The sequence below is a fragment of the Schistocerca serialis genome, chromosome 11 (assembly GCF_023864345.2).
Source record: "Schistocerca serialis cubense isolate TAMUIC-IGC-003099 chromosome 11, iqSchSeri2.2, whole genome shotgun sequence".
In the NCBI taxonomy this organism is placed as follows: domain Eukaryota; kingdom Metazoa; phylum Arthropoda; class Insecta; order Orthoptera; family Acrididae; genus Schistocerca; species Schistocerca serialis.
In genome coordinates, this window is record NC_064648.1 from 167,806,985 (window position 1) to 167,833,316 (window position 26,332).

The 26,332-nt window shown below is 42.9% G+C and overlaps 1 protein-coding gene across 1 annotated transcript in view; it reads left to right on the plus strand.

Moving 5' to 3' along the window:
* Window positions 1–26,332, plus strand: part of LOC126426594 (neuralized-like protein 4) — a 294,930-nt gene that overhangs the window by 211,693 nt on the left and 56,905 nt on the right. The window contains exons 25-27 of the mRNA XM_050088488.1: window positions 6,769–7,047; window positions 15,042–15,221; window positions 24,974–25,270. Of these exons, the coding sequence (XP_049944445.1) occupies window positions 6,769–7,047; window positions 15,042–15,221; window positions 24,974–25,270 (756 nt within the window). The remainder of the gene's footprint in view (window positions 1–6,768; window positions 7,048–15,041; window positions 15,222–24,973; window positions 25,271–26,332) is intronic.

The window sequence follows — 26,332 nt, forward strand, 5'->3', positions numbered from 1 at the left end:
AGCTATGAGTGGCTTACAAAAGCGCATCGCAATCTCGATTACATTGGTTCGAAAAGTAACATGTGGTGTTAGGTGGAATTAGAATTTATACTTTCGTAATACGAAAATATACAGTGTACATGTTGCTGCACAACAAAAATCTTTCCAAAAGGAGTTTTCTTCCCTAAGTTTCGTTTTCTAAAGTGCCGGGAAATTCTACGCCGTGTATAAAAACATAACCATTCATAGGATTGGTAAGTTTTACAGTTCCGAGGGAAAATATACTATCACTTAATAACACGGAAAAAGTGTGTTTTCTTCCGGGAGAAAGTGAATTTTTAACCAGGAAATCTGGGAAAAATCTGGGAATTTTTTTTCCTTGTCCACGTATACACCCTGAAGGAGCGAGGATCCACAACGTTAGAAAAAATGCATAAAAATATGTAAATAACGTAGAATTACGTCCAAAAAAAGTTGCAAGAATACTCTGACGAGATGAAACCAGAGGGAGTAGGCTTATAGTGACAGGCAAAAACCAATTGAAATTGGAATGAAGTCACAATGAAATCAAAGAAAAAATAAAAATATTTGTTATACGTGTTGCAGGTCTGTGGGTGGGTAAGTGTGAAGAAGGGGGATGGCAAATGTGACTAGATTAGGTGAAATTGGTAGGTATGAACTGAAATATAGAGGTGAAGGAATGGGTGGTGGGGAAGGGTCGGTAGGATGAGATAAAAGTTCATGTGACACAGGAAGGTACAGAAGATACAGAGTGAAAATACGCGGGAGTCACGTGGGGAGAGTGATCAAATTGAAGGTAAAGGATTAATAATATTGGTGGGAGGAATGTGAGACGTGAGATGCTGCACCAACAGGGAGTGCGGTCTTGTAGCAGTGTCATGCGTGGCTTAGACATTCAATACAGCACGACTCGTAAGAGTACACGGTGCAGTTTTGAAGCAACAAGTGAGACACAGGAAAAAAAAAGGTCAGAGACTGAATATGGTAATATTTTAGAAAGTAGTAGCAAAGGAAAACAACACTGGGTTACGGGGTGGAAGGAAAACTGTTAGGCAAAATCAAGCAGTGGAAAATTCAGGATGGAATAATGACAGTATTATGAAAATGATAAATTGGTACTCACCATATAGCAGAGATGCTGAGTAGCAGGTAGGCACAACAGAGAATATGCAGACACTGACTAGGTTGGTGCACTCAGTAAAAATGTTTACTCTGTGTTTTGGTGCAGTGAAAACAATTGTTACAACCAAAATTCTGTAAATTGTATGTAATATTTGTGAGTGGATCTCAATAACTCGTCAGAATACAAAAGAAAAAGGATTTGTCCAGCAAAATATAAGTAATAGCAAATGTATTAACAAAATATCTGGGCACAACAAAATTCACATTAACGTTGCTCGATTGCAGACGAGAGGGTAATCAGTAGAGGATAATGTACAAATAGTCCTATAAAGCCATATAATGTAAAATTAACAACCGTGTGCAGGCCTAATTTTCATAGATTGGTTATCACATGAATATATTCACATTTCACAGATTTGGATAAAGAAAACCCTCTGATGATGGCACAGAGGTGTTTGGGTCACATGCAATAATATTACGAGGTCTTTTGGTGCGATTAAATGTCACTCTTAACATATCTCGTCTTGTATTGAAAATTGTGCACATCGAAATTCATTCTAGTACTAACATTTTTATAAGGGTTTTATGTCAGTCTTATGTTTTTATATAAATTATTTGTTCAGTAACATCTATATTATTTCTGCAAAATTGTGATACTTATCAGAGCTCAGAAATCTAAAAGTTATTTTTTTGATGTACACGCGCTGTAGGAGGAAAGAAAATTAAAGGAGTCAATTCATAATCTCTCCATGTAAGATGTACAGTTCTCCCATTATTTCGTGTTATTTTTAAATTACCTGTACAGTTCTAGAGACAATTTTATTGCAGTATCTCCAAGTGTTTTTTGGGGGCCCTGCAGGGTTATTTTTAAAAACTCTCATCGAAAACTTAATATAATCAATTTATACATATTGAGGTCTAAAGATTGTGCATCTAAGAGTAATGAACTGATTAACAAAAAAATAATCTTTTGATGTTTGTTGCTGTGGCAACTAACTTACTAATGCGCCAAAGGGTTGTGAAAGAGATATTTGAAAATACTTCAGAATAATTGTACCACGACCAGTCACATACAAAACATTTATAGTATGTGGAACAAACCGAGAGTCCTCTCTGTATCTTATGTGGGCAGTGGTGGAACATAACTGAAAGATAAAAATCTCAGCTTACCTGCTGGCTTGATGTGAATTTCTGCCAACACTGCGTGTAAAATTATCAATAAAATTAATACTTGGTTACAGTAATTTTCTGATAGAAAGAATTTGGAACTGATTCTTGTCGTTTAGTACACCAAGAAGGAATGTGTGTATAATCCCCTTGTCTTGTCAAATTAATTGATCTGAAAAAAATTAATTAATTTCTACCGCATGTAATAATGAAATCTTTTCAAAAAACGATTGCAAACAAGTTAACCGCAACGGAATTCCGCGCTAGTGTAAACACCAGTATTTATTACAATTCCCATTAGCTTTCTAATAATTCCGTTCATTTTCTTTACAAATTTTAAGTGACGGAGATTTGTTAACTGACTCAGCTTCGTAAATAATTATAATCATGCAAACGATGATCTTTGTTCAAACGCTTCTTACCCTATAACAAGGCAATAAACTGAAAAAGAGCTAGGTACATCACATCCAGTGATATAAACTGCTTTTCACTGATGCTTCTATGTAGAGATTAACTAACTGTTGATCGCTCCTATTTGAGGTGCTTGACTTGGATTTTTCCCCCTTTGTTTCAAATGACACAGCTGTTGCTGCCAATAATTACTGCCTGATGTCTGTCATCAAAAAATATCCTATCTGGTTCACTGCTGCAGCACTGCTAGAATATGCCGTCATCCGCTTACTTGTGTTTTCATTTTTCATACACGGGGAAAGGGGGGGAGGGGGTGCTTAAAACAGTGTCGATATATGCTGTTACCCGCATCACACCTATTTTTAAACTTCTTATGCCAACTCTTTTGCAGTAAAATAGCACACATATAAGACCAATTAGAAATCATTATATTAAAAAACTAGAAAAAAGCACCTAGTGTTTACCTAGGTTTCAGCATACATAACTACACCTTCCTCAGAACAATAAAACCCATACGTGCCTAAGAAGACCTTTCTCAATGATTAAAAGACTACCATAGCTATACATTTATAAACGAAAAAAGGTAAACACAAACAGTACATATATACAAAGTCTAAACAACTTAATGGTGTAACCTCCACCTCACACCAGCCTATGTTCGATGGGCCATGACCCGCCATAAACTGCAATGGCCCATCGAACATAGGCTGGTGTGAGGTGGAGGAACACCATTAAGTTGTTTAGACTTTGTATATATGTACTGTTTGTGTTTACCTTTTTTCGTTTATAAATGTATAGCTATGGCAGTCTTTTAATCATTGAGAAAGGTCTTCTTAGGCACATGTGGGTTTTATTGTTTTGAGGAAGGTGTAGTTATCTACACCAAAACCTAGGTAAATACTAGGTGCTTTTTTCGCAATCGAGGCAGGTTTCTAGTTTTTTAATATATTAACCAACGCTGACGTGCTGCGATGTTGAAGGTTCTTAAATTAGAAATCACCGAGTAACACACACACACACACACACACACACACACAAAAGGTGAAATGAAGAGTGTGATATCGATCAAGAAGAATAATGTAAGTCGATAGGTAAAAAAATCTAAGCAGCGGCAGAACACGGACATAAAAGGAGGTAATAATCGGACAAGCTTTTGGAACTAGTGGCTCCTTCTGGCAAAATGGTTAAAGGGGAAGGAAGAGGGGTGAATGAAAAGGACTGGAGAGGTCTAGGAAAAGGGGTAGATTTCAGAAAAAGTCGCCCAGAACCGCTGGCCAGGAGAGACTTACAATATGGGATGAGAAGGAAAGACTTGTTGTTCGGACTGCACCAGACGAGATTTGAAAACCTGAGAGCTTAAAGGTGAATGACGGGGTAATATGCGAGACAGAGATTACTACTAAAAAGTCGTGCACGAGTTAATAAGAGTGAAGAGCTAAGTGCACTGTATGCAACAGAGGTGGGAGGGAACATGGCAAAAAATAGATGGGTCAAGAAATGAAAGATGTAGAAAACTAAAATGGAGTGAACAAAGGTATAGTTGCTATGAAGAAATGATGAAGCAGAAGAAATTAATGTAAAATAAGGCCAGGTGGGTGGTGAGAATTGAGGACGTGTTGTAGCGCTAGTTCCCAATGTCTAGTTCTGAGAAACTGGTGTCCGGGCGAGGAATCCAGACGGCACATGTGCCGAAACGAGCACAGAGATCACGACTGTCATTTGTAGAGCGCGCTCTGCAACAGGATATCATGTGTTGCCAGGCCAGCTACCCACTTCTGTCCACATTAAACCTACCAGCAAACAACTGTACTTACATTACAGGGGTATAGGTTAGGCTCAGAGGTATCTCACCCTGTAGTCATTCATCCCACTAGGGCCTTCCCTTGCAATTAATTGATGAAAAATTATTTCGTGTGATGCCTCAGAGTCTAAAAAATAATTGCATTTTACATAGCAGTGGCGTAGTGTAGTCGTTAAGGTACATTCCTGACATGCTGAAGCTTCTGGCTTTGAATTCCAACATGTGCTTTGAAATTTTTATATTTAAATCTCTATCTAAATGACTTCAATCACTAATATTGTCCAATTAAATTATTGAAATCTAATTTTTTAAATTTCTAATCACTTGCCATATCTTTTTAATCTTGTATCAATTGTTTTGTTTGTCCTCATTTTTCTTCTCATTATGCTTTTTTCATTTGGAATTGTCCATGTGATTTTAATTATTATTCTGTATTAATTACATTTTAATTTCTTATGTTTTATCATTTTATATTTTTGCCCGCCTTATTGTATTCATTACTTTTATTCCTAATATTGCTCAAACTTCATTTCATTTACAATCCCATGTGTGTTAATTTGTACACATAATTAGAATCATTTATGTTTAACATGTTTGTGTGGTGATAACCATCCAAAACATGTTCACCTGGTAACAAAAAATAAGAACTTGCCATCATTGCATAGCCAACATAAGTAGATGAATTAATCTTTCGTTTTTCAGTCCAGTGGATTGCGATTTTTCAACATTTGATATTATGATACACGAATAAAAAACTGAAATTGTAATTTTTTTTACTATAAAAATACAGCGACCAGCCACAGAGCTCAACAGTCCAAATAAAATGGACAAATTGTTACTGTGAAATTGTAGTATTTATGAAGGTTGATACAATACATTTGGCACAGCTGACTGACGACGTCTCTCTTACGACACGCTTGCTGCAGTTGCGAGGTTTCTGTATCTTGTACGAATACCAGTGTAAAATAGAGCAGAAAACTTTCCCTACTGTCGACCACAGAATGGGCAACTTTTGCGACACTGCACGAGCACCAGCAATATTCGGGGCACGTGCTGCACGGCCGCTTACGGCGACGGCGACCTCGTCAGTGAATTTGACTTCCTCTTCCAGAGAGCTCGTGTGTGTTTTCGAATTTCATTACGCTCTCCTTTGAGCTATTTAATGATCTTGGGCCTCTCCCCAGACCGTTCGGTCATCTGTACTCTATTGAAGCAGATCTGAAATTGCTGTCATTTACATAACAGTTTCAGTAAAAGTGTACGCTAATTTCGCTCGATAACCGTACTGCTCACTTACGTTATGGCTTATCAGATGACAGTCTGGATGTCATACTGTAATACGAGCAGTGTACAGTGTCTGATTCGGCCCTGGTGGTGAGAATTGGAACTAATTCTTTCCATCCTACATCGGTTTGACATTAAGACATTAGCATATCCACCGAGTTACGCTGCCGAACGACAATTACAGTCCAAACTCGATCTCCGTGAGTAGGTGAGCTTTAATTGTAACAACTCGGTATAAATAATGAAAGTTACGCTTCATCGAGCTGAGCCTCGCAGGTGAATCCCCCCTGCCCGCATACGTACAGGTTCTGGCACGATACGGATCTTACTCCACCCACTGTTCCCACGCTCGGAGACGGTGGGTCGTGTACCGTGACGCGTATGCTTCTCGCTACCTTACAGTGACGTATGTTAAAACGCAGTGACTAAATGTAGTCAAATGTAGGCAGAGATGTGGCATAAACACCACTTAATGACACGCACTAAAATTACTATAAGAAATATGAATGATTGGAAGATAAAATAAATGGAAATAAGAAAGTAAAATTGACAATTAATTTGACACAGAGGAGGATCAAAAATTTAAAAAATTATGTTTAAACTAATTAATTGAATAAAAATAATTATCAAAGTCATAATGGTAAAGATCTAAAAATAAAAATTTCTAAGCTCTCTACAGGATTCGATCTGCCGACATTCGGCACATCAAAAATGTATCGTAAGTGCTACGCATTGTCACCAGTCTGAATAAAACTATTATTTTTGAGGTTCTCGGACACTGTAAGAAATACTTTCCTATCAGTTACTCTCAAAAGATAACCGACTGGGACGAGTGGCTGCAAAATGTGACAGCCGGGGCTCCGGTATACACCACCATATAGACGATTTAAAAAAGTCGATCACAACCCTTGGGAACTCCCCTTATACGTTCCGAAGTGGGGTGTCGTCTCGCAGCAGAATTACAGGGCGTCCGACACTCGCAGGTCCGCATCGAGGCGACGGACCCGCGCTGGGTGTCGTCGCTGCTGGTCGGGGTGACGGCGGCGCTGCAGCCTCCGCCTCCGCCTTCGCCCACGTCGACTCCTGCCGCTGGGCCGCCTCCGGGTCCCGTGCCGGGCCCTTCGTCCGCCCCCACGCCGCCGCCCCTGCCGCCTCGGCCCGCCGCACCGCAGCGCTCGACGCACTTGCCCGTCACCGCCCTCGGCCTCGGCAAGGACACGTGGGTCATCTGCGGCGACTTCGTGCTCAGGAACGGCATCCCGGTAAGTACCGACGAGCCGCACGTTGCAGGCTGTCGTCGTGGCCTCGAGTTCGACACTCGGTCGTAAGCAGCTCTCTGCACTAGTCTGTCCTGTATGAGGCTCTGCACCCCTGCGTAGCTATTCGGGGTTGCCACAGGTTCTGGAAATCGGAGACTATCGGGGAATCTCGAACGTGTCAGGGAAATCGGGGAAATTTGAAGAAAAAGAAGAAGAAACTGGAAAAATCACATTTTTGTCGCAGTAGATGAAATGGTTTGTTTATTGAGGTGTCACGCATCGTTGCTGGCTGGGCACAGCTTTAGTACGTGCGCCACTTCCCTGCTCCCTCACTCCCACTGCTTCTCCCCTTCTTACCACTCCCCTAAGCTTGCAGTCACTCCTGCCACCACTTCTCGCCACTAGCCCGGCAGCTGCCGACGAGAGGCAGGGAGGCGTGAGGAGTGGTTTATTTGGATCTGATCGTGGAGACGGCGGTCGTCTGTGCACGAGTTGTGTCAGTGAGTGATTGTGTGAGTGTGTGTGTGTGTGCTCTCTTTTCAGGCAAAAGCTATGGTTGAAAATTTAGTTGTGAGTATGATTGTTTTTTCTATGTACCTGTCTGTGGCTTGGCTATCATCTTTAAGGTGAGTATCTACCGATCCTCATTATTCCAGAATGAGATTTTCACTCCGCAGCGGAGTGTATGCTGATACGAAACTTCCTGGCAGGTTAAAACTGTGTGCCGGACCGAGACTCGAACTCGGGACTTTTGCCTCTCGCGAGCAAGTGCTCTACCAACTGAGCCACCCAAGCACGACTCACGACCCGTCCTCGCAGCTTTACTTCTGCAGAGTGAAAATCTCATTCTGGAAACAACCCCCAGGCTGTGGCTAAGCCATGTCTCCGCAGTATCCTTTCTTTCAGGAGTGCTAGTTCTGCAAGGTTCACAGGAGAGCTTCTATAAAGTTTGGAAGGTAGGAGACGAGGTACTGGCAGGAGTAAAGCTGTGAGGATGGGTCGTGAGTCGTGCTTGGGTAGCTCAGTTGGTAGAGCACTTGCTCGCGAAAGGCAGAGGTCCAGAGTTAGAATCTGGATCCGGCACACAGTTTTAATCTGCCAGGAAGTTTCTCATTATTATTGGTTCTCAGAGTACTTTAACAAGTTACCTGTTGCATAAATTGATAACCGTGGTTTCATTCTCCCAGCGTGCTGTCTGTGGCTCGTGAATATCTTGTAATGTTATGTCAGCCTCACTGCCCTTTTTTTTAAAAACTGATTTGTGCCTGCAGGATGTATACGACCTGGTACAACCGGGCGATCCGGGGGAAAACCGGGAAAAACCTGGGAATATTTTAGAATTCTGGGATATTTTTTTGTTTTGGTTTTCAGTTAAATTTTGGTAATTTTGACTGGTAAGAAATAATACTCTAACAAAGGATATTACTGCATCCCGCTACTGCAGAATAATACTGCAGCACTAAAACGTGAACGAAAGAAAAAACTAAAATAAAATCTAAGTTGCGAAGGAAATGCGCCGTGTACGCAACAAAACACAGTGCTCGTACAAGCAGCTGCCAGTAGCAAAATGTGTCAAAGGCTTTCGGAAGACTGTGCAGTGCTTCATAACAACAAATTGCCTCCAATGGACATGACGTCACAACTGTTTACATTAGATTCATATGAGCAGTTGAGTCGTGCATGTACATACTCCCGCTTCTGGCCACAAAAGTGTGGCAGTTAGCTGTATAAGCAAGCAGCTACCCAGAAAAATTTTACTGGCGCGTGCAAGCTGCCACATTCACTGGGAGCGAACTGGGGTATCTGCCCCGGGCGGCAATTTCAGTCGAGCATTAATCGCCTTGCTGAACAATGAAGTTATTTTTGTTGGTTTGCTAAAGAAATATGGCTTTATTAATCTTTTCTGCTGATGCAGTTTGATTTTTAAACTAATTTTTTTTAACTAAATTTTTTGCCAATCTAGGTGCCTGCTTAGTCTACACCTACATCAATGTGATTACTCTGTTATTCACAGTAAAGTGCTTGGCAGAGGATTGAATGAACCACCTTCAAGCTGTCTCACATTCGTTCCTTTTAATGTGTGTCATTGCGCTGATGACCTCGATGTTGAGCGCCCGTAAGCCCCAACACACCACCACCATCTCTCTACCGTTCCACTCTTGAACGGCACGCGGGAAAAATGAGCACTTAAATTTTTCTATGTGAGCCCTGATTTCTCTTATTTTATCCTGATGATCATTTCTCCCTATGTAGGTGGGTGGCAACAGAATGTTTCCACAAACAGAGGAGAAAACTGTTGATTGAAGTTTCTTGAGAAGATCCCGTTGCAACGAAAAAGCCTTAGTTTTAATGATTGCCACTCCAATTCACGTAGCATGCCTCTATCTCCCCTATTTCGCGATAATACAAAACGAGCTGCCCTTCTTTGTACTTTTTCGATGTCATCCGTCAGTCCCACCTGATGCCGACCCCACACCGTACAGCAATACTCCAGAATAGGGCGGACAAGCGTGGTGTAAGCAGTCTCTTTAGTAGACCTGTTGCACTTTCCAAGTGTTCTGCCAATGAACCGCAGTCTGTGGTTTGCTCTACCCACAATATTATCTATGTGATCGTTCCAATTTAGATTATTTGTAATTGTAATCCACAAGTATTTAGCTGAATTTACAGCCTTCAGATTTGTGTGACTTATTGCATATTCGAAATTTAACTGATTTCTTGTAGTACTCGTGTGAATAACTTCACACTTTTCTTTATTCAGCATCAATTGCACCATACAGATATCTTATCTTAATCATTTTGTAAGTAGTTTTGATCGTCTGATGACTTAACAAGACGGTAAATGACAGCATCATCTTTAAACAGTCTAAGACGGTTACTCCGGTTGTCTCCTATCTCGTTGATATAGATCGGGAACAATAGTCTTGCCTAATGTTGAAATTGCTGTGCCAACGAATGAGCCAGGTGAAACCTTTGTGGATGCTTGTGTGATGTCCTTTGAAGCCTCGGTTCTGGCTACCAGTACTTCCAAGTTCAGCGATGTTGTGTTTTGTGCTCATTATTGATATTTTTAAGGGAATACGAGCAGGGGCTAAGAATTTATCACTCTGAATGATATGTCACTGTGCTCTGATACTTTTCATCGAGCAGAATTCATTTGATGTTTGTGTAGTTGTGGTTAGTGTTGTTCTTTAATTATTTACATTGTTATAAGTGCTGCGCTGATTAACCGAGGAACTGTTAAGTTTGGTATGCTGATGATACATCGTTGTCATTTCACTGTCAACAAGTCTGACAGTGTTAGTTATATTTGTGAGGAGTGGAATAGAATGCCGTATAAACCTACTCATTCCAGTGGCTCACCTTCGGTCACAACTATTTCCGTAAGCTGCACGTCGGTTAGTAGTAATAGGGTGATGTTGCTCATGATGATATAGCAGTGCATCTGGAATCGAATGGACGTAGTTCACCAGGTTTTTCTAATACATCGCTAGGTGGTGGTGCGCATACTAATTGTCCTTCCACAAAGTGTGAGTAATTGTTCGTGCTTCAGTAGGTTTCCAGGTTACATTTACCTGGGTGTCACTGATTTCTGAAGTTGTTAATAGGGCAGTCACTTGGGTATCTAGCTAGAGATGAAATCTGTTGTAGTATTAGTGTTGCAGTTGTATCTTTCATTTCAACCTTTCAATGGCTGGCATTTGCAACTCACATTTAGGGGCCTTAAAAGAATTCCAGATTGTAGTGGTACTAATGGCTTGTATATCGTACGACATTTGAAGCAACTCCCTCGCTTTACTTAGTTGTTATTTTCCATACGAGGTTATACTTCACGGTAGGTGAAGTTGACCGGGGTCGCGTTTGTAAGGACATTGTGAAACGTGTATAACCTTAAGTATTTCAGAGCAATAATTGTTGTTTGCCTTAATTGCCTCGGTTGGTTGACTTGGGGATAAACTCCAGCCCCCCCCCCCCCCCCCTCTCATTTATTGTTCCTCCGACTGAACACTATCCTCCCTTCTGTTACCAAAGTGACGAGTCCTTGAAGGGACAGAATCTGTCGTATCACCAGTTCCTCTTTTAGCCAGCCACTCAAAAATGTCTTGTCTTCCTTATTACGTTCATTACCTGTTCGTTAACAACAGTATGGAAAGGATAGATTGCTAATCACCACATAGAGGAGGCATAGGGGAGCCCCCGCACCCTCTCTGGAGACCTCCCTCACACCCCACACCCTCTTCCCCACCCCTACACCCCCTCTGGGGACCTCCCCCACACCCTCTGGCCCACCTGTACTCTCTGCCCCCCCATACCATCTGCCCTCCCCCCACTCCGGTCACTGGGCCCCACCTCCACCCCCCCATGCCATCTGGCGCCTGGACGCCCACTGCCCCTCCCCTACCTGCCCCCCCTACCTGCCCCCACCCCCTACCTGCCCCCACCCCCTACCTGCCCCCACCCCCTACCTGCCCCCACCCCCTACCTGCCCCCACCCCCTACCTGCCCCCACCCCCTACCTGCCCCCACCCCCTACCTGCCCCCACCCCCTACCTGCCCCCACCCCCTACCTGCCCCCACCCCCTACCTGCCCCCACCCCCTACCTGCCCCCACCCCCCTACCTGCCCCCACCCCCCTACCTGCCCCCACCCCCCTACCTGCCCCCACCCCCCTACCTGCCCCCACCCCCCTACCTGCCCCCACCCCCCTACCTGCCCCCACCCCCCTACCTGCCCCCACCCCCCTACCTGCCCCCACCCCCCTACCTGCCCCCACCCCCCTACCTGCCCCCACCCCCCTACCTGCCCCCACCCCCCTACCTGCCCCCACCCCCCTACCTGCCCCCCACCCCCCTACCTGCCCCCCACCCCCCTACCTGCCCCCCACCCCCCTACCTGCCCCCCACCCCCCTACCTGCCCCCCACCCCCCTACCTGCCCCCCCACCCCCCTACCTCCCCCACCCCCTACCTCCCCCCTCTCCATACACACACCTCTTGACCTAGCCCCTCTCCATACACACACCTCTTGACCTAGCCCCTCTCCATACACACACCTCTTGACCTAGCCCCTCTCCATACACACACCTCTTGACCTAGCCCCTCTCCATACACACACCTCTTGACCTAGCCCCTCTCCATACACACACCTCTTGACCTAGCCCCTCTCCATACACACACCTCTTGACCTAGCCCCTCTCCATACACACACCTCTTGACCTAGCCCCTCTCCATACACACACCTCTTGACCTAGCCCCTCTCCATACACACACCTCTTGACCTAGCCCCTCTCCATACACACACCTCTTGACCTAGCCCCTCTCCATACACACACCTCTTGACCTAGCCCCTCTCTCTCTCTCTCTCTCTCTCTCTCTCTCTCTCTCTCTCTCTCTCCTCCTTCACCTTTTCTCCTTTTCGTTAGTATTCCTCATTCTTAGCATATTATGAATTTCTATAGCTAAATACAACACTTCTACAATTAATGTGATATATGTTCTTGCTCTCATTTACAGTAACTGTTTCAATTAATATTCCTTTTGACAGAACATTTCATTAACTGCTTACCTCTCGAGCTGAATGTAAACGTCAAGTTGATAGGTAGAAATGTGACAGATTAATATGTTTTTGGCATATTTCTGTATACATCTTTTGTTCGCTGTGACTTCGTGGGTGTTGACACTGCACACTGTTACCTCAGTGACACCCCACATCTCCGAGCCGGGACGTTACAGCACGGAAGAAATGCAATGCCCACTAGGTACAACAACTTGTCACTATGCTGCAATTTTATCCCACCTCGACGATGCACGGCATCTGGCTGTATCCGTTCACGTGCAAAGACGATGAGAAAAACCTACGAACAGTATCCGATTCCAAACTATTTAACTCGTGAACCGTTCCTATTACTGCAATTGTTACCTGTGTGTTTGGTAGATGTTGGGTAACACATCACTCTACTGGAGTGACATACAGCACAATATTTATAAAATAACTAATGTTGCTTTTGTTTTCACAGTGTAAATAATACATAATAATTCAGGGTGTATACAACCCGGGACAACCGGGAGATCCGGGAAAAACCCGGGAATTTTTTCATCTGGGAGAAAACCGGGAAAAACCCGGGAATTGTTTAGAATTCAGGAATTTTTCATTGTTTTGGTTTTCAGTTAAATTTTGTGATTTTGACTGGTAAGAAGCAATACTCTAATGAAGGATATTACTGTATCCCACTACTGGAGAATAATACTGCAGCAACAAAACATGAACTATAGGGGGAAAAAAAAACGAAAATAAAACTTGAGTTGCAAAGGAAATGCGCCATATACAACAACAAAACAGTGCTCATACAAGCGTCTGCCAACTGCAAAGTGTGTCAAAGGCTTTGGGAAGACTTCAATGCTTCATAACAACAAATTGCCTCCGATGAGCGTGACGTGACAACTGTTTAAATTAAGAGTCGTTTGAGTAGTTGCGGGCGGGCTCGTGCGCATGCGCAGTTTAGTCGCGTATGAGTTATACCTTGTCCCACTTCTGGTTACAGAAGTGTGGCTGGGTGCCACTACCTAATGTTGCCCCAGTTCGGAAATACAGTAAATCTGGGGCTTTCGCTTAGTTACGGAAGGCCAAAATATGTTATTAGTTTCAGATTTTATTTCCACTTTTCTGACAGTCAAATATTAATCGCCTTGCAGAACAATGAAGTTACTTTTGTCAGTTTACTAAAGAGATTTGGCTTTTATTAATCTTTTTTGCTGGTGCAGTCAATTTATTTGAAATGAAGTGTTTAATTTCACACTCTTGGCTGGTTTCAAGTGTTTGCTGCATTTCAAATGCATGTATGGCATTATGCCATAATAAAGAACCAAATATGAGATAATGCAACACTGGTACTCCAAGAAAATTTACATCCGAATATGGACATACAAAGGCTTAGCCGAATTATGCATTTTAGCATTGTTCACGAAATTCCGATGCTCTTGAAATATTCTCTGATGTCTTGTTTCTTTTATGACATTATGTAAGATCTTTTAATGTTCTACACGTATGGAACATATGGTCTTCCTGCATCACCGTAGCTGCGCAAGCATGGTGACGCCTGTTATCTGGCGCTCTCTTGCAACTGCTGAAACGAACCTGTTTCTAACAGGTTGCGGGAAAATATTGCAAATGGTGGTTTGAAAAGCGTTAACATTCAAAGCAAATTTCCTTTTGCGCAAGATGAACTGCGTGTGAGAATGTACGATGAATTTCTTAAATCACAAAGCGTTTGACTCCATTAAAAATCAACTCTCTGAGGACGACCATTTAGAAGAATTTCGAGCCCAGATCAGACGTTTACGTTGTTATTCAAAATTTTATCTTAATTTAAACCGTGAACTTTTCTTACTTGTGTGTCTGCGCTACTTAGGAGTGATCTTGCTACTGGCTGACTACATCACGTGTCCTGTGCTGTCATCAGATGGCGAGGTCATGTGACATGAGCTATGGCTGGCTTACAAAAGGGCATCGCAATCTCGATTTCAATGCTTCGGAAAGTGAATGCGGTGTTTCGTGGAATTCAAATTTATACCTTCATAATACAAAAATATGCAGCGTACGTGTTGCAGCACATCAAAGGTCTTTCAAAACGTGTTTTTTCCTCCCCGAGTTTTGTTCTCTAAAGTGCCGGGAAATTCTACATCGGTATATAAAACTGTAAACATTCAAACGATTGATGAGTTTTACAGTGCCGAGGAAGAGTGTACTGTCACTTAACACTGAAAAAGTGTATTTTCACCCGGGAGAATGTGTATTTTTGACCAGGAAATCCGGGAAAAATCCGGGAAATTTTTTCTTTGTTCACATACACACCCTGTAATTTGTTGTTGTTGTTGTTTATAACAGTGCCTGTATTTTTGTAGTAATTTGGTAGTGTCAGATGGTGACTCTGAAAGATCCCCCTCTTCCGTTCTCTCACCCCCGAAGTCTGTTTACGAGTTGTTCACCGGCTGCTGGCAGATCCGAGGGCAGTACGGCCCCAACTTGGACTCGCTGGGAGTGGGGGACGTGGTGGGCGTGTCGGTGGACGCGGCCGGCCGGCTGCACTTGTGGGTGAACGGAGCGGACCAGGGGGTCGCCGCTCAGGACCTGCCCGCGCACCTGCACGCCCTCGTCGACGTGTACGGCCAGTGCCAGCAGGTGAGTTTGGTTTTTTAGGGACAACTACTGCAGTGTTACGTGGCTTTATGCTGAATTGCAGACTTACTATTTTATCAGTTGATTTGTTTTCACCACGTAACGCCCGCTGTTTACGTCCTCCTTCGTTGCTGAGCGATGTATCACTTTTCGTGCTGATGCCGCAACTCTTCCTTTCCTATATCTTTACTACATTTTATCTATATAAATGATGAACTATTGGTTTTGCCGTTTAACAACTTTTTAATAACTGTGGAAGTATTACAGGCATCGGGTCCCACGTAATGTGTCACCCGCCTATACATTTTTCGTGAACCTTTCGAGACTCGCTCGATCTGTTTACAGAGAGAAAGCAGAATATCTCTTCCTTTGACGTCGTCCGACGACGACCTAGGAAGCTCGACACCCTCGCGGCCCGGGCTCTTCCGTGGCTCGCGGTAGTTTGCGGCATTCGTTTTATTCCTTGCCCACTTGCCGCTACGTCAAACTTTCGTGGTGATCGTTGGGCAACGTCTTCCACGCCTTTTGATACCACACTACTCTCTTCTGGCAAAAAAAACCACACACACACACACACACACACACACACACACACTGCTGCAGTAAGACAATACTGTGGTCTGGACTCACAGTTGACGTGACTTTATTGCAACGACTACAGTTTGTAGAGAACAATGCGTGACAATAGTGTCCTGAAGTTTGAGCTATTATTGAAATAACATGAGAAAATTGTTCATTGTTCTAAAAGAAAGCATCCTATAAGGTCAGTTGTTGGTATGGAAGATAAGAGGCACACTGTCTACAATGAAAATTCAGGACATTTCACTGTCACCAGTACAAACTGTTCCAGAAAAATTAATTGGGGGATTGTCAGGTGGAATAAACTTTATAGTTTCATGAAATATCCTTGAACTAACTTCAGCTGAACATGTATTGAAATAAACCTTAATAATCAAATTTATTACTTCAGTCTATTATTAAGTTACTACGGTTGGCATAAGCTTATTAAGTGCAACAATTAACTGCGATAACCAGTCTGAAATTTACAATTCACTGTCTATGCAAATAATTTGATAATTACTATATTTTCTCTTGATAATGGCGTGACACACTCGGTTCAATAAAGTAAGGATCGGAAGGAACCTAGGTGGGTGGGAACCCTATACTACAGTACATAATTATTTCGTGTAAGGTAGACACCCCAAACATATCCGAAACGTGTGTGTGGTTTTTTTTGCTAAGTTACAGTAGACAATATGGTGAATTTTCTGTCATGTACGGTTAGTGACACAGAAGTTTTTTAGTGGAGGCACCCTTGTGTAAAATCCCCTCGGTGTTCAGACGACAAATTAAAACTAGAGCTTCCAGAGATTGTTTGTCAGAGATGACTGACTGGGGTGAAGTACGTTCCCTCGATAGTGACGTCTAGCCTGGTCGTCGGTCGGGTAACGTTACTCGTAATTCTAGCTTCCACCATTTCCGCACACTGTCAGGGCGGAGTTGAGCGATCTGTGAAATTCTTGCAGCATTTCGTATAAAGAATTTTTAATGTTCGATAGTCCAGATCGCAATATTTTAACAGTCATCGATTACTACCGTATTTACTCGAATCTAAGCCGCACTTTTTTTCCGGTTTTTGTAATCCAAAAAACCGCCTGCGGCTTCGAATCGAGTGCAAAGCAAGTGGAAGTTCTGGAAAATGTTGGTAGGTGCCGCCACAACTAACTTCTGCCGTTGAATATATGTAGCGCTACACAGGCATGCTTTGCAGGCACAAAGATAAATACTGGCAACAAAACCTCTGTGTCAGTAAATAAATTTTTTAAAAAAAAGGTGGAAGACGAGTTTTTTCTCTGCCCCGAGTTTCGACCACTGCATTTTCATACATTATCCAACGAAGTAAATACAAATTCCGTATTGTTCGTCTTCGAATGTAGCAGCATTTCAATGTACTACGAAAATCCGACTGGAAAAACTGTTTGGGAGGTTTGTCAATATGGCCAACTCTACGTTCTGAATTTTTCCTACCTGTGAGAAGAGATGGTTACTAACAGGAACCCGAAGAAATGTGAACGAAGAAATGTGAATCGCATGCAGTATTCTCTGAATCGCATGCAGTATTCTCTGCACCACGAGAAAGAATACGAATATAAACATTTTGCCATGTATTCTTTCATGTTTGCTGCTATCTCATTTAAATCCTGTCTGCCTAATAAACTACGAAACTAGAGTGAGACAACAGCAAAGGAGGAAGAATATACGTATCGTGTCATGTTTATATTCGTATTATTCTTATGCGTAATAGTGATGCAGTCAGAAATGAAGCAAGACAACTGACTAGATTTTTAAATCTAAGATGACTCTAATTTGTGTGCAGAATCTGATCTACTAAAGAAGCGGCTGCAAAGATTTTCAAACGGAGAAAAATTTTCGCTAAACTCTGTCGGAACATCTTCTATCATACGCAGTCTTTTTTTTCTTTTTTTTTTTTTTTTTTTCTTTTTTTCTCTTTTTTTTTCTTTAAAAAAAAGGGGTGGTAGTGCGCCCGAAAGCAAGCCGTGCCGCAAGCGGCGCCGGGCCGTAAGCACACACTATCACAGTGCGACAAACAGTGCACGACACAGTACGGAACGCGTTTTCAGCTGAGAGTGATGTAAACACCTATAACAAATAAAACGGCACTTATCAGATCAAAGGAAAATAAGCAATCAATTCAAACCAGACGAAGCACGTGAAAAAGGAAGTGTACCCGTATAAATAGGGACGGAGAGCCTGACGCATAGCAATGGCTACCTGGTAAAGCTTAACTGCTAAGCTTACGTCTCGAACCAAACTACTGTAGCTGTATCATCATTCATTCGACCTAAATTGTGTCTCATATTATAATGGACCAACTTTGTTTCAGTTTGGAGGTGCGGTCTAAAACTTTTCTCTTCCTTTGAATTTAGAGTCTCAAATTTCAGGTGTGGCTTAGATTCAGGAAAAATTTTTTTCCTCGATTTCGAGTCTCATTTTTCAGGTGCGGCTTAGATTCGAGTAAATACGGTAGTTTTTTTGCTGAGCAATCGGCCATCTACAGATTTGAAATGGCACAGGAAATTGTACGTAAGAAAGAAAACGGGGTACAATGTGCTGGCAAGTGTAACTACAGGTAAGTGAAGGAAAGTATATGCCAGTTCATGAAACGAGTCCAGTGTCTAATAACAAGAGTGGAATAAGACACGTTGTCATCGATGTAAAACAGTTGGTGCACAAAAGTGAGCACTGGAAAAGTTTTACGTGTCACAAGTAGATGAAACTTTACTTGGGCAGCAACTGCAAAATCTAAATAAACTGAGTAATAACAAAAGTGCCATAATGCTCCATCACACCAGTGAAAGTATATGAAAACAAACCTTTCGTACACACAAATTTAAGAGCTTTATACACGGTGTACAGTACCGTCGTACCTCATAACACCGGCGTGTGCGACGTACCCAGCAGAGGGCAGCGGGCAGCCTCGGAGCTGTAATGTAGCGTCAGTCAGCGGCGGGGGTCCAGTTCGGAGCAGGGAGCGACCGGCTGGTGGTGTGCACTCTGGCTCACAGAGAAGCTACCTGCCAATAGGGTGGTAAGGATACTTCTGTGAAGCACATATGTTTGTAATGCAAATATTAAGAGGTTAAGCAGAATACAGTTTTCTGTATACAGACTACTATATAAAGACAAGTTGTCATTCAACATTTTTATCAAAAATCCCTAAGTTCTTGCACAATTTACTTCAAATTTTTACACGATACTCTAATATATGTTTGGACCGACATAAGCTACACATTTCTTTAATATATGTGGTATAGGAATACAAATTTCTGTATATAAATTTATATATACTACATAAAGAGTGAAGGTGCTACCGAAAATTTCAAATTTCTCCACTGATCCGCTTCAAATTTTTACACAGTACTAAACATTCTGGTTGAGGTAGGCTACATATTTTGTAAATACACAAGATATACATCTACCGTATAAATGGGAAATGTTTTAGCAAAAATCTCGAAAATGTCGTGACAGATTTACTTCGAACACTAGTAAATGTTTTAATGCACGTAGGCAAAATATTTTTTGAGTATATACAGTATGCAAATATATGTATAAATGTAAAAGAAAAACACTATTAGCAAAAATCTCGAATATTTCTTGGCTCATTTACTTCAGATTTTTACACAATAGTGTAACAAACATTGACAACATAGACAGCCATATATTTTTTAAACAACACTGTACAGGTTTTCTGTTTCAACGGAAACTGCTGTGCTGGGAAAAAAAGTGCGGTTGTGTTTCCTTTCTCAAAGTCAGTTTTAACTACGATCATTGCATTTAAACATTAGACAGATTGTCCTGTATACCAATGATTCCAACCAGTTTACTCATTCGTGTAAGGCAACTTCAATTTCTAATCGAGGTTTTTGTTGGTAACAACACTAAAGCAGGCCAAAATTGGGCGGAGGTGGGGGGAGGAGATGGAGAGAGATAGAGGGGAATGGTAATAGAGAAGGGAAAAAGGAGATGGACAGAGGGGGAGGAGATGGAAAGCAAGAGGGGGAGGAGGACATTAGGACGTATGTCCGACTCCCATACGTACTTAGCAATTGCGAAGCACTGCCAGGTTAGATAGTAAGAGAAAACTAAGACGCAGATGACTTCTTAAATAAAACAGTGAATAAATTTAAGGGTGTTGAGCACTCATTTTGTACGAGGTCCGAGATGCGGGTTATAACATTACACGAGTGTGTCCTATGTAGTCGGATCTACTTTGCATCACGTTGAGTGTAGGGGAGTCGAAACCAGTAGTGACCCGTGACGTCATATCAACACGAGTTTTTTTTTAATACGTGTCATTCATTTCTAAATTTTATTGATTATTTACAGAGTAAAGAATTTAAGTATGTACAACATTTAATAGATAATGAGTTTTAATGAGATAGATATAAATATGTTTTGACATAGCAAATAAACTTGTTGCATTATGCATAATACGTTTTCTCTTTGTACGAACAAAAAACTTCTCTGTTGCTCGAGTGCGTGATCGAGTAGTCGTCGAGTGCGGATCTGCTGTAACTTTCGCGAATGGGCAGAGAATTGTTAATTTACAACCCAAAGTCGATTTAAAAATTATTCTAGGGAACCACGGCCAGACTTCGGTGCAAACAAATCGCGCGCGGATTCTCAAATATTGCCGTGGAGCTAAAGATACGCGGCTGGATATCGGGCGTTATCGTCGCGTGTGAGATTTGGTAACATTAACCACAATTTACGGACATTAGCTTGATAATAACTATTAAAGACTTATATGAATCAAACAATGGAAAATCCAGGATGGAATGTAACAATACCAGAGAAGGAAAGTCGCTACTCACCATATGGCAAAGATGCCGAGTCGCGATAGGCACAATAAAAGGATTCACACAATTAAAGCTTTCGGCGATTAAGGCCTTTGTCAGCATTAGACACACATACACACACACACAACTTGCACACACACCTGCAGTCTCAGAGAGCTGAGACCACACTGCAAGCAGCAGCACCAGTGCATGATGGGAGTGGCGACTGTGTGGGGGTAAGGAGGAGGCTGGGGAAGGGAGGGGGAGGGATAGTATGGTGGGAGTGGTGGACAGTCAAGTGTTGCAGTTTAGACGGAGGGCAGGAGAGAAGGTGCGGAGTTTATATATATATATATATATATATATATTTCATCTAATTGATATTAATAAACTTCTTTCGACGTTGAAACTTCGTTAATGCTGCCACACTCATTCAGTTTAGTAGAATGATAGATAGTACTAGCTACACTACTATTTACAGTTTTAAAAGAAAAGAGAGTACATACCCGTTTTTATTTTGAGAAATGTTCGTACTTCAGTCGTCAGTCTTCTCAAACCAGAGGCACGAGTGACGCTCCCTCACAGCACTACGATATCGAGAACCACCGCACACGTGTGCCCCCTTCTCACTACATTTCTGCATTGGAAACCCTGAGACACAGCCGCAATACGAAGAAGGAAGAAAGGAGAGGAAAGATCAGCGAAAGAAACGGAGCAAAGAGAGAAGGGGAGGTCACAGTTGACAGCACAAAGTGTTGTGTTGCAGTTGTGTGATTAGACACTCCATTCATTTTATTAATTGGTATATATTTTCCTTCAGTTACATCCTCTTAAAGTCAAAAATGTGTTTTACACTATTTTGCCCTTTATGTGCAATTTTCTGCACGTTTTCAGATCTGTATACAGTCGATGGGTCAGCTGAAACCGGTAGTCAACAAACGGGAAAATATGGCGATCCGGACCGTTAAATGTGTAATGTCTGACTTACATTGCTAGTGTGAAGTCACCTCGAATTCGGACACGCAAATCTGGAAAATTGGTAATGTGGCAGTACGCCCCCACCCTACCGCAATGCACTGTCATTGACGGCCAAAAGGGCAGCAGAGACTAGCCCAGCTTCCACTCTCTCCCTAAGATTTAAATTTCCATGAAAACACTGTCTCGACCGCTCATCTGGAGGCACATCTCCTTCTCTATTAAAAATGTTACTGCACCTGCAGATTTCTACTGGGTGACTTTTTTTTGCGGTCAAACCATCACATTACCGATTTCCCGCATTTGCGCACGTGAATCCCTCTCTCCACACGACACTGTTTCCCAGTGACGTCAGCTCCCAAAGTCAAAGTGGAGCGCCACTATAAAGCGACGAGATATCGCACCCGGCTCACAGTCACCTCCCTAGAAAGACGGTGGTGCTAATCTTAGAAAGATAGAGTGTTGATGCCAGTTTGACAAAGTCCGAACACCAGTAGGTCTGCGAGTAGCTTTTAATATTTATCTCTGTACGTCCATCCGTTCGGAGGCGGTTGCGGGACTCGGCTGTTCGATACAGAATGTCAAATGAAACACTTTTCAGTTTTCTAGTTTCCAAACTTATATTATTTGGATAGCAGTTTTGGTGATTTACTGTGCCACCTTCAGGCCCTCGACTGATATGTAGAAAGGTGCACTACAGCGAGCAGAAATCTACTAATACCGGTATTGCTGGCCCCCGTTTCGACCAGAAACCGAGGTGGAATCCCGTACACGTCAGTCAGGGGCCTGAAGGTGGCATAGGAAATCACCGAAAGTGGGAGCCAAATAAAATAAGTTTGGAAACTAGACAGCTGAAAGGTGTGTCATTTGACATCCTTTAACATTTACAGCTGCCAAATTGACACTCTACCTCCCCCCTTGTAATTGAAATTGTATACTATTTTCTACCACGGAAAAAGGAGTTCGACGATGTAACGTGTGTCGTGTCGGTAAACGGTGACGAAGTAACTGTTCTGCGAGCCAGTGTCCTGCCGTCAGACAGGTGTCACGAATGTCTGCCTTACCGTACGGAAAGAACTCGGACGCACCTTGTTCACGAAAGTTGTAACCTCCCCCTCACTTATTGACCTCAATGACAGTGAACAATTCAACCGCATGTACCTAATGGAAATTTGGGAAAAGCAATCGTTACCGAAGTTAATCTGTCGGTAAAGAGGGAGGAAAGGGTTGCATCTAAATGAAAGGAAAAATGCAAATGAAACTGGTGGAAATTAATTTTGAAAAGGAGTAAAGTTAATAAAGAAAGTAAATGTGCGGTCGTTACATTAACAATTAATTGGCATTAATTAGATATTTGAGATTTGGGGAAAATTACGGTTGCCAGTCCTATGAACAACTACTATAATAACTGAAAAAGAAAGGTTAATGCACATACAATTAGCACTAAAAGCGTGGCAACTGAAGGTTGACACGTGTTGTTTGAAAACTGAATGTTTGTCAGAAGTAATAAATTTCGCTACACTCTGACTTAATTTAGCAAAAGAATTAATAGAACCGGAAAATTGAAAGTTAATTTAGTGACTGAAATTAATAGTGAACTTTGTTTCCGAAACACTGCGAAATTCAGTAAAATGAGGTTAGTCTTGGGCTACCTCAACAATCATTTCAAAAGCTACTTGAATTTACACAATTTAGAAATAAGAGATTTAACTTTGAACTTGAATTAAACGATTCTGGACAATTAACAATAGTAACATTTAGTGGGTACCAAGCTGAGCAACAGTTACAGGTAAGCTAAAATACGGTAAGAAAACTCGGACTCTTAATTTGTGCTTGTGTAATCTAAATATTGTAGCCAGCTATGAATGCCTTAACTGAACTTTGAAATTAAAGCAGTGAAATGGAATGATATTACTGTAATGCTGGCGTTTGAATTTCGACGACACTCGGGTTCATTTTGGAAAAGGAAGGGACCCTGCTTGGTAATGCAATTGGGACAATGAGCAACAAAGGTTCATGTTATGTTGCTGTAATTTTGTTTGGCAAATTGAACAGTTTGAGAAGCTGAGGTCTGCCATACACTTCTAAAACTTCACGTGCTTTCAGTCTTCCTTGTTGGTTGATTGAAGGTTTGAAGTCGTCGGTCGGGGAGGTGGCGACAGTCACTCGTTGTCGGCCGTCGCTGTTGCAGAAGCTGGATGATGGCGCGCCTTCTTCTCGACACCGTCACCAGGCGAAACGGGCTCTTGATGTGAGCCAAATAATGCTTCCCGTCCGCGACACCGTGTTAGAAACTATCATAGCAAGTCGAGCACAATTACATGCTGCCAAACCCAAAAGCGCGGCAATTCGCCGGAGCGTCACACAACACACCTGCTCCACCGCCCTACTCCAACCAGACTCTGCTCTGTCCGCACTCCATGCGACAGAGTTAACCCTCCCGAAGATCCTAAACACTTCGGTTCATCACACGACCTATCAATGTATTCGTTCGATAGCATAGTTTTCCCTAGGCAAGACCCAGCGTAAAAATACAGACAATATTTACAAAATAAACCAATTATACATCAACATAAATGTGTGTGTGTGTGTGTGTGTGTGTGTGTGTGTGTGTGTGTTATATATATATAAAAGATGAGGTGACTTACCGAACGAAAGCGCTGGCAGGTCGATAGACACACAAACATACGCACAAAATTCAAGCTTTCGCAACAAACTGTTGCCTCATCTGGAAAGAGGGAAGGAGAGGAGAAGACGAAAGGAAGTGGGTTTTAAGGGAGAGGGTAAGGAGTCATTCCAATCCCGGGAGCGGAAAGACTTACATTAGGGGGAAGAAAGGACGGGTATACACTCGCACACACGCGCGCGCACACACACACACACACACACACACACACACACACACACACACACACACATCCATCCACACATATACAGACACAAGCAGACATATTTAATGACCAATATGTCTGCTTGTGTCTGTATATGTGTGGATGGATATGTGTGTGTGTGTGTGTGTGTGTGTGTGTGTGTGTGTGTGCGCGAGTGTATACCCGTCCTTTTTTCCCCCTAAGGTAAGTCTTTCCGCTCCCGGGATTGGAATGACTCCTTACCCTCTCCCTTAAAACCCACATCCTTTCGTCTTTCCCTCTCCTTCCCTCTTTCCTGATGAGACAACAGTTTGTTGCGAAAGCTTGAATTTTGTGTGTTTGTTTGTGTGTCTGTCGACCTGCCAGCACTTTCATTTGGTAAGTCACATAAAACAATTACAACATATAAAGACATAGAAATGTAATATCTTCGGGTAACAAAATAACGGAAAAATTTATGGTACAATGGACGGAAATAGAGGGATACGCATTTCTGGCGTTACAAAGTGAAGTGTGAGAAATCGGCATACGGTGTGCTCCTCCCGTCCAGGTCCGCGTCGTCGGCGGTCCGGGCGAGAGCGCCACGCCCGACGAGGCTCCTGCCTTGCCGCTCGGCACGGAGGAGGACGACGGCGCGGAGGCGGTGGCGGCGGCCGAGCAGGCGGGGGTGGGCCCGCCCGCGGCGTGCCAGGCGGCCCAGGTGGCGCCCGCGGCCTACGTCGCGGAGGTGGACGACGCGGAAGACCGGGACGGCCTCAGCGAGAAGGCGGACCTGGAGTGCGACGAGAAGGAGAAGGTGGAGGCACAGGCAGAGGCGAAGCGTGGGGCCGGCACTCAGCGGGACGAGGTGAGTGCGGCGCACCGCGGCTGCTGCCGCCGGGGGTACGTGTCCGCACGTAGTCGGAGGCGGGGGCTCGCCGGCTTCCCACTGTTCCCCGCGAGCGGGTGTAGGTATACAGGCCCATGGGACATGAAAGGGAAGTGTTGTTCGGCAAGGGAGTGAGACAGGGTTGTAGCCTCTCCCCGATGCTGTTCAATCTGTATATTGAGCAAGCAGTGAAGAAAACAAAAGAAAAATTCAGAGTAGGTATTAAAATCCATGGAGGAGAAATGAAAACTTTGAGGTTTGCCGATGACATTGCAATTCTGTCAGATACAGCAAAGGCTTTGGAAGAGCAGTTGAACGGAATGGACAGTGTCTTGAAAGGAGGATATAAGATGAACATCAACTAAAGCAAAACGAGGATAATTGAATGTAGTCTAATTAAGTCGGGTGATGCTGAGGGAATTACATTAGCAAATGAGACACTTTAAGTAGTAAAGGAGTTTTGCTATTTAGGGAGTAAAATAACTGATGAAGGTCGAAGTAGAGAGGATATAAAATGTAGCCTGGCAATGGCAAGGAAAGCATTTCTGAAGAAGAGAAATTTGTTAGCATCAAGTATAGATTTAAGTGTCAGGAAGTCGTTTCTGAAAGTATTTGTATGGAAGTGAAACATGGACGATAAATAGTTTGGACAAGAAGAGAATAGAAGCTTTCGAAATGTGGTGCTAGAGAAGAATGCTGAAGATTAGATGGGTAGATCGCATAACTAATGAGGAAGTATTGAATAGGATTGGGGAGAAGAGGAGTTTGTGGCACAACCAGACTAGAAGAAGGGATCGGTTGGTAGGACATGGTCTGAGGCATCAAGGGATCACCAATTTAGTATTGGAGGGCAGCGTGGAGGGTGAAAATCGTAGAGGGAGAACAAGAGATGAATACAGTAAGCAGATTCAGAAGGATGTAGGTTGCAGTAGGTACTGGGAGATGAAGAAGCTTGCACAGGATAGAGTAGCATGGAGAGCTGCATCAAACCAGTCTCAGGACTGAAGACCACAACAACAACACACGGGCCCCACTTTACTT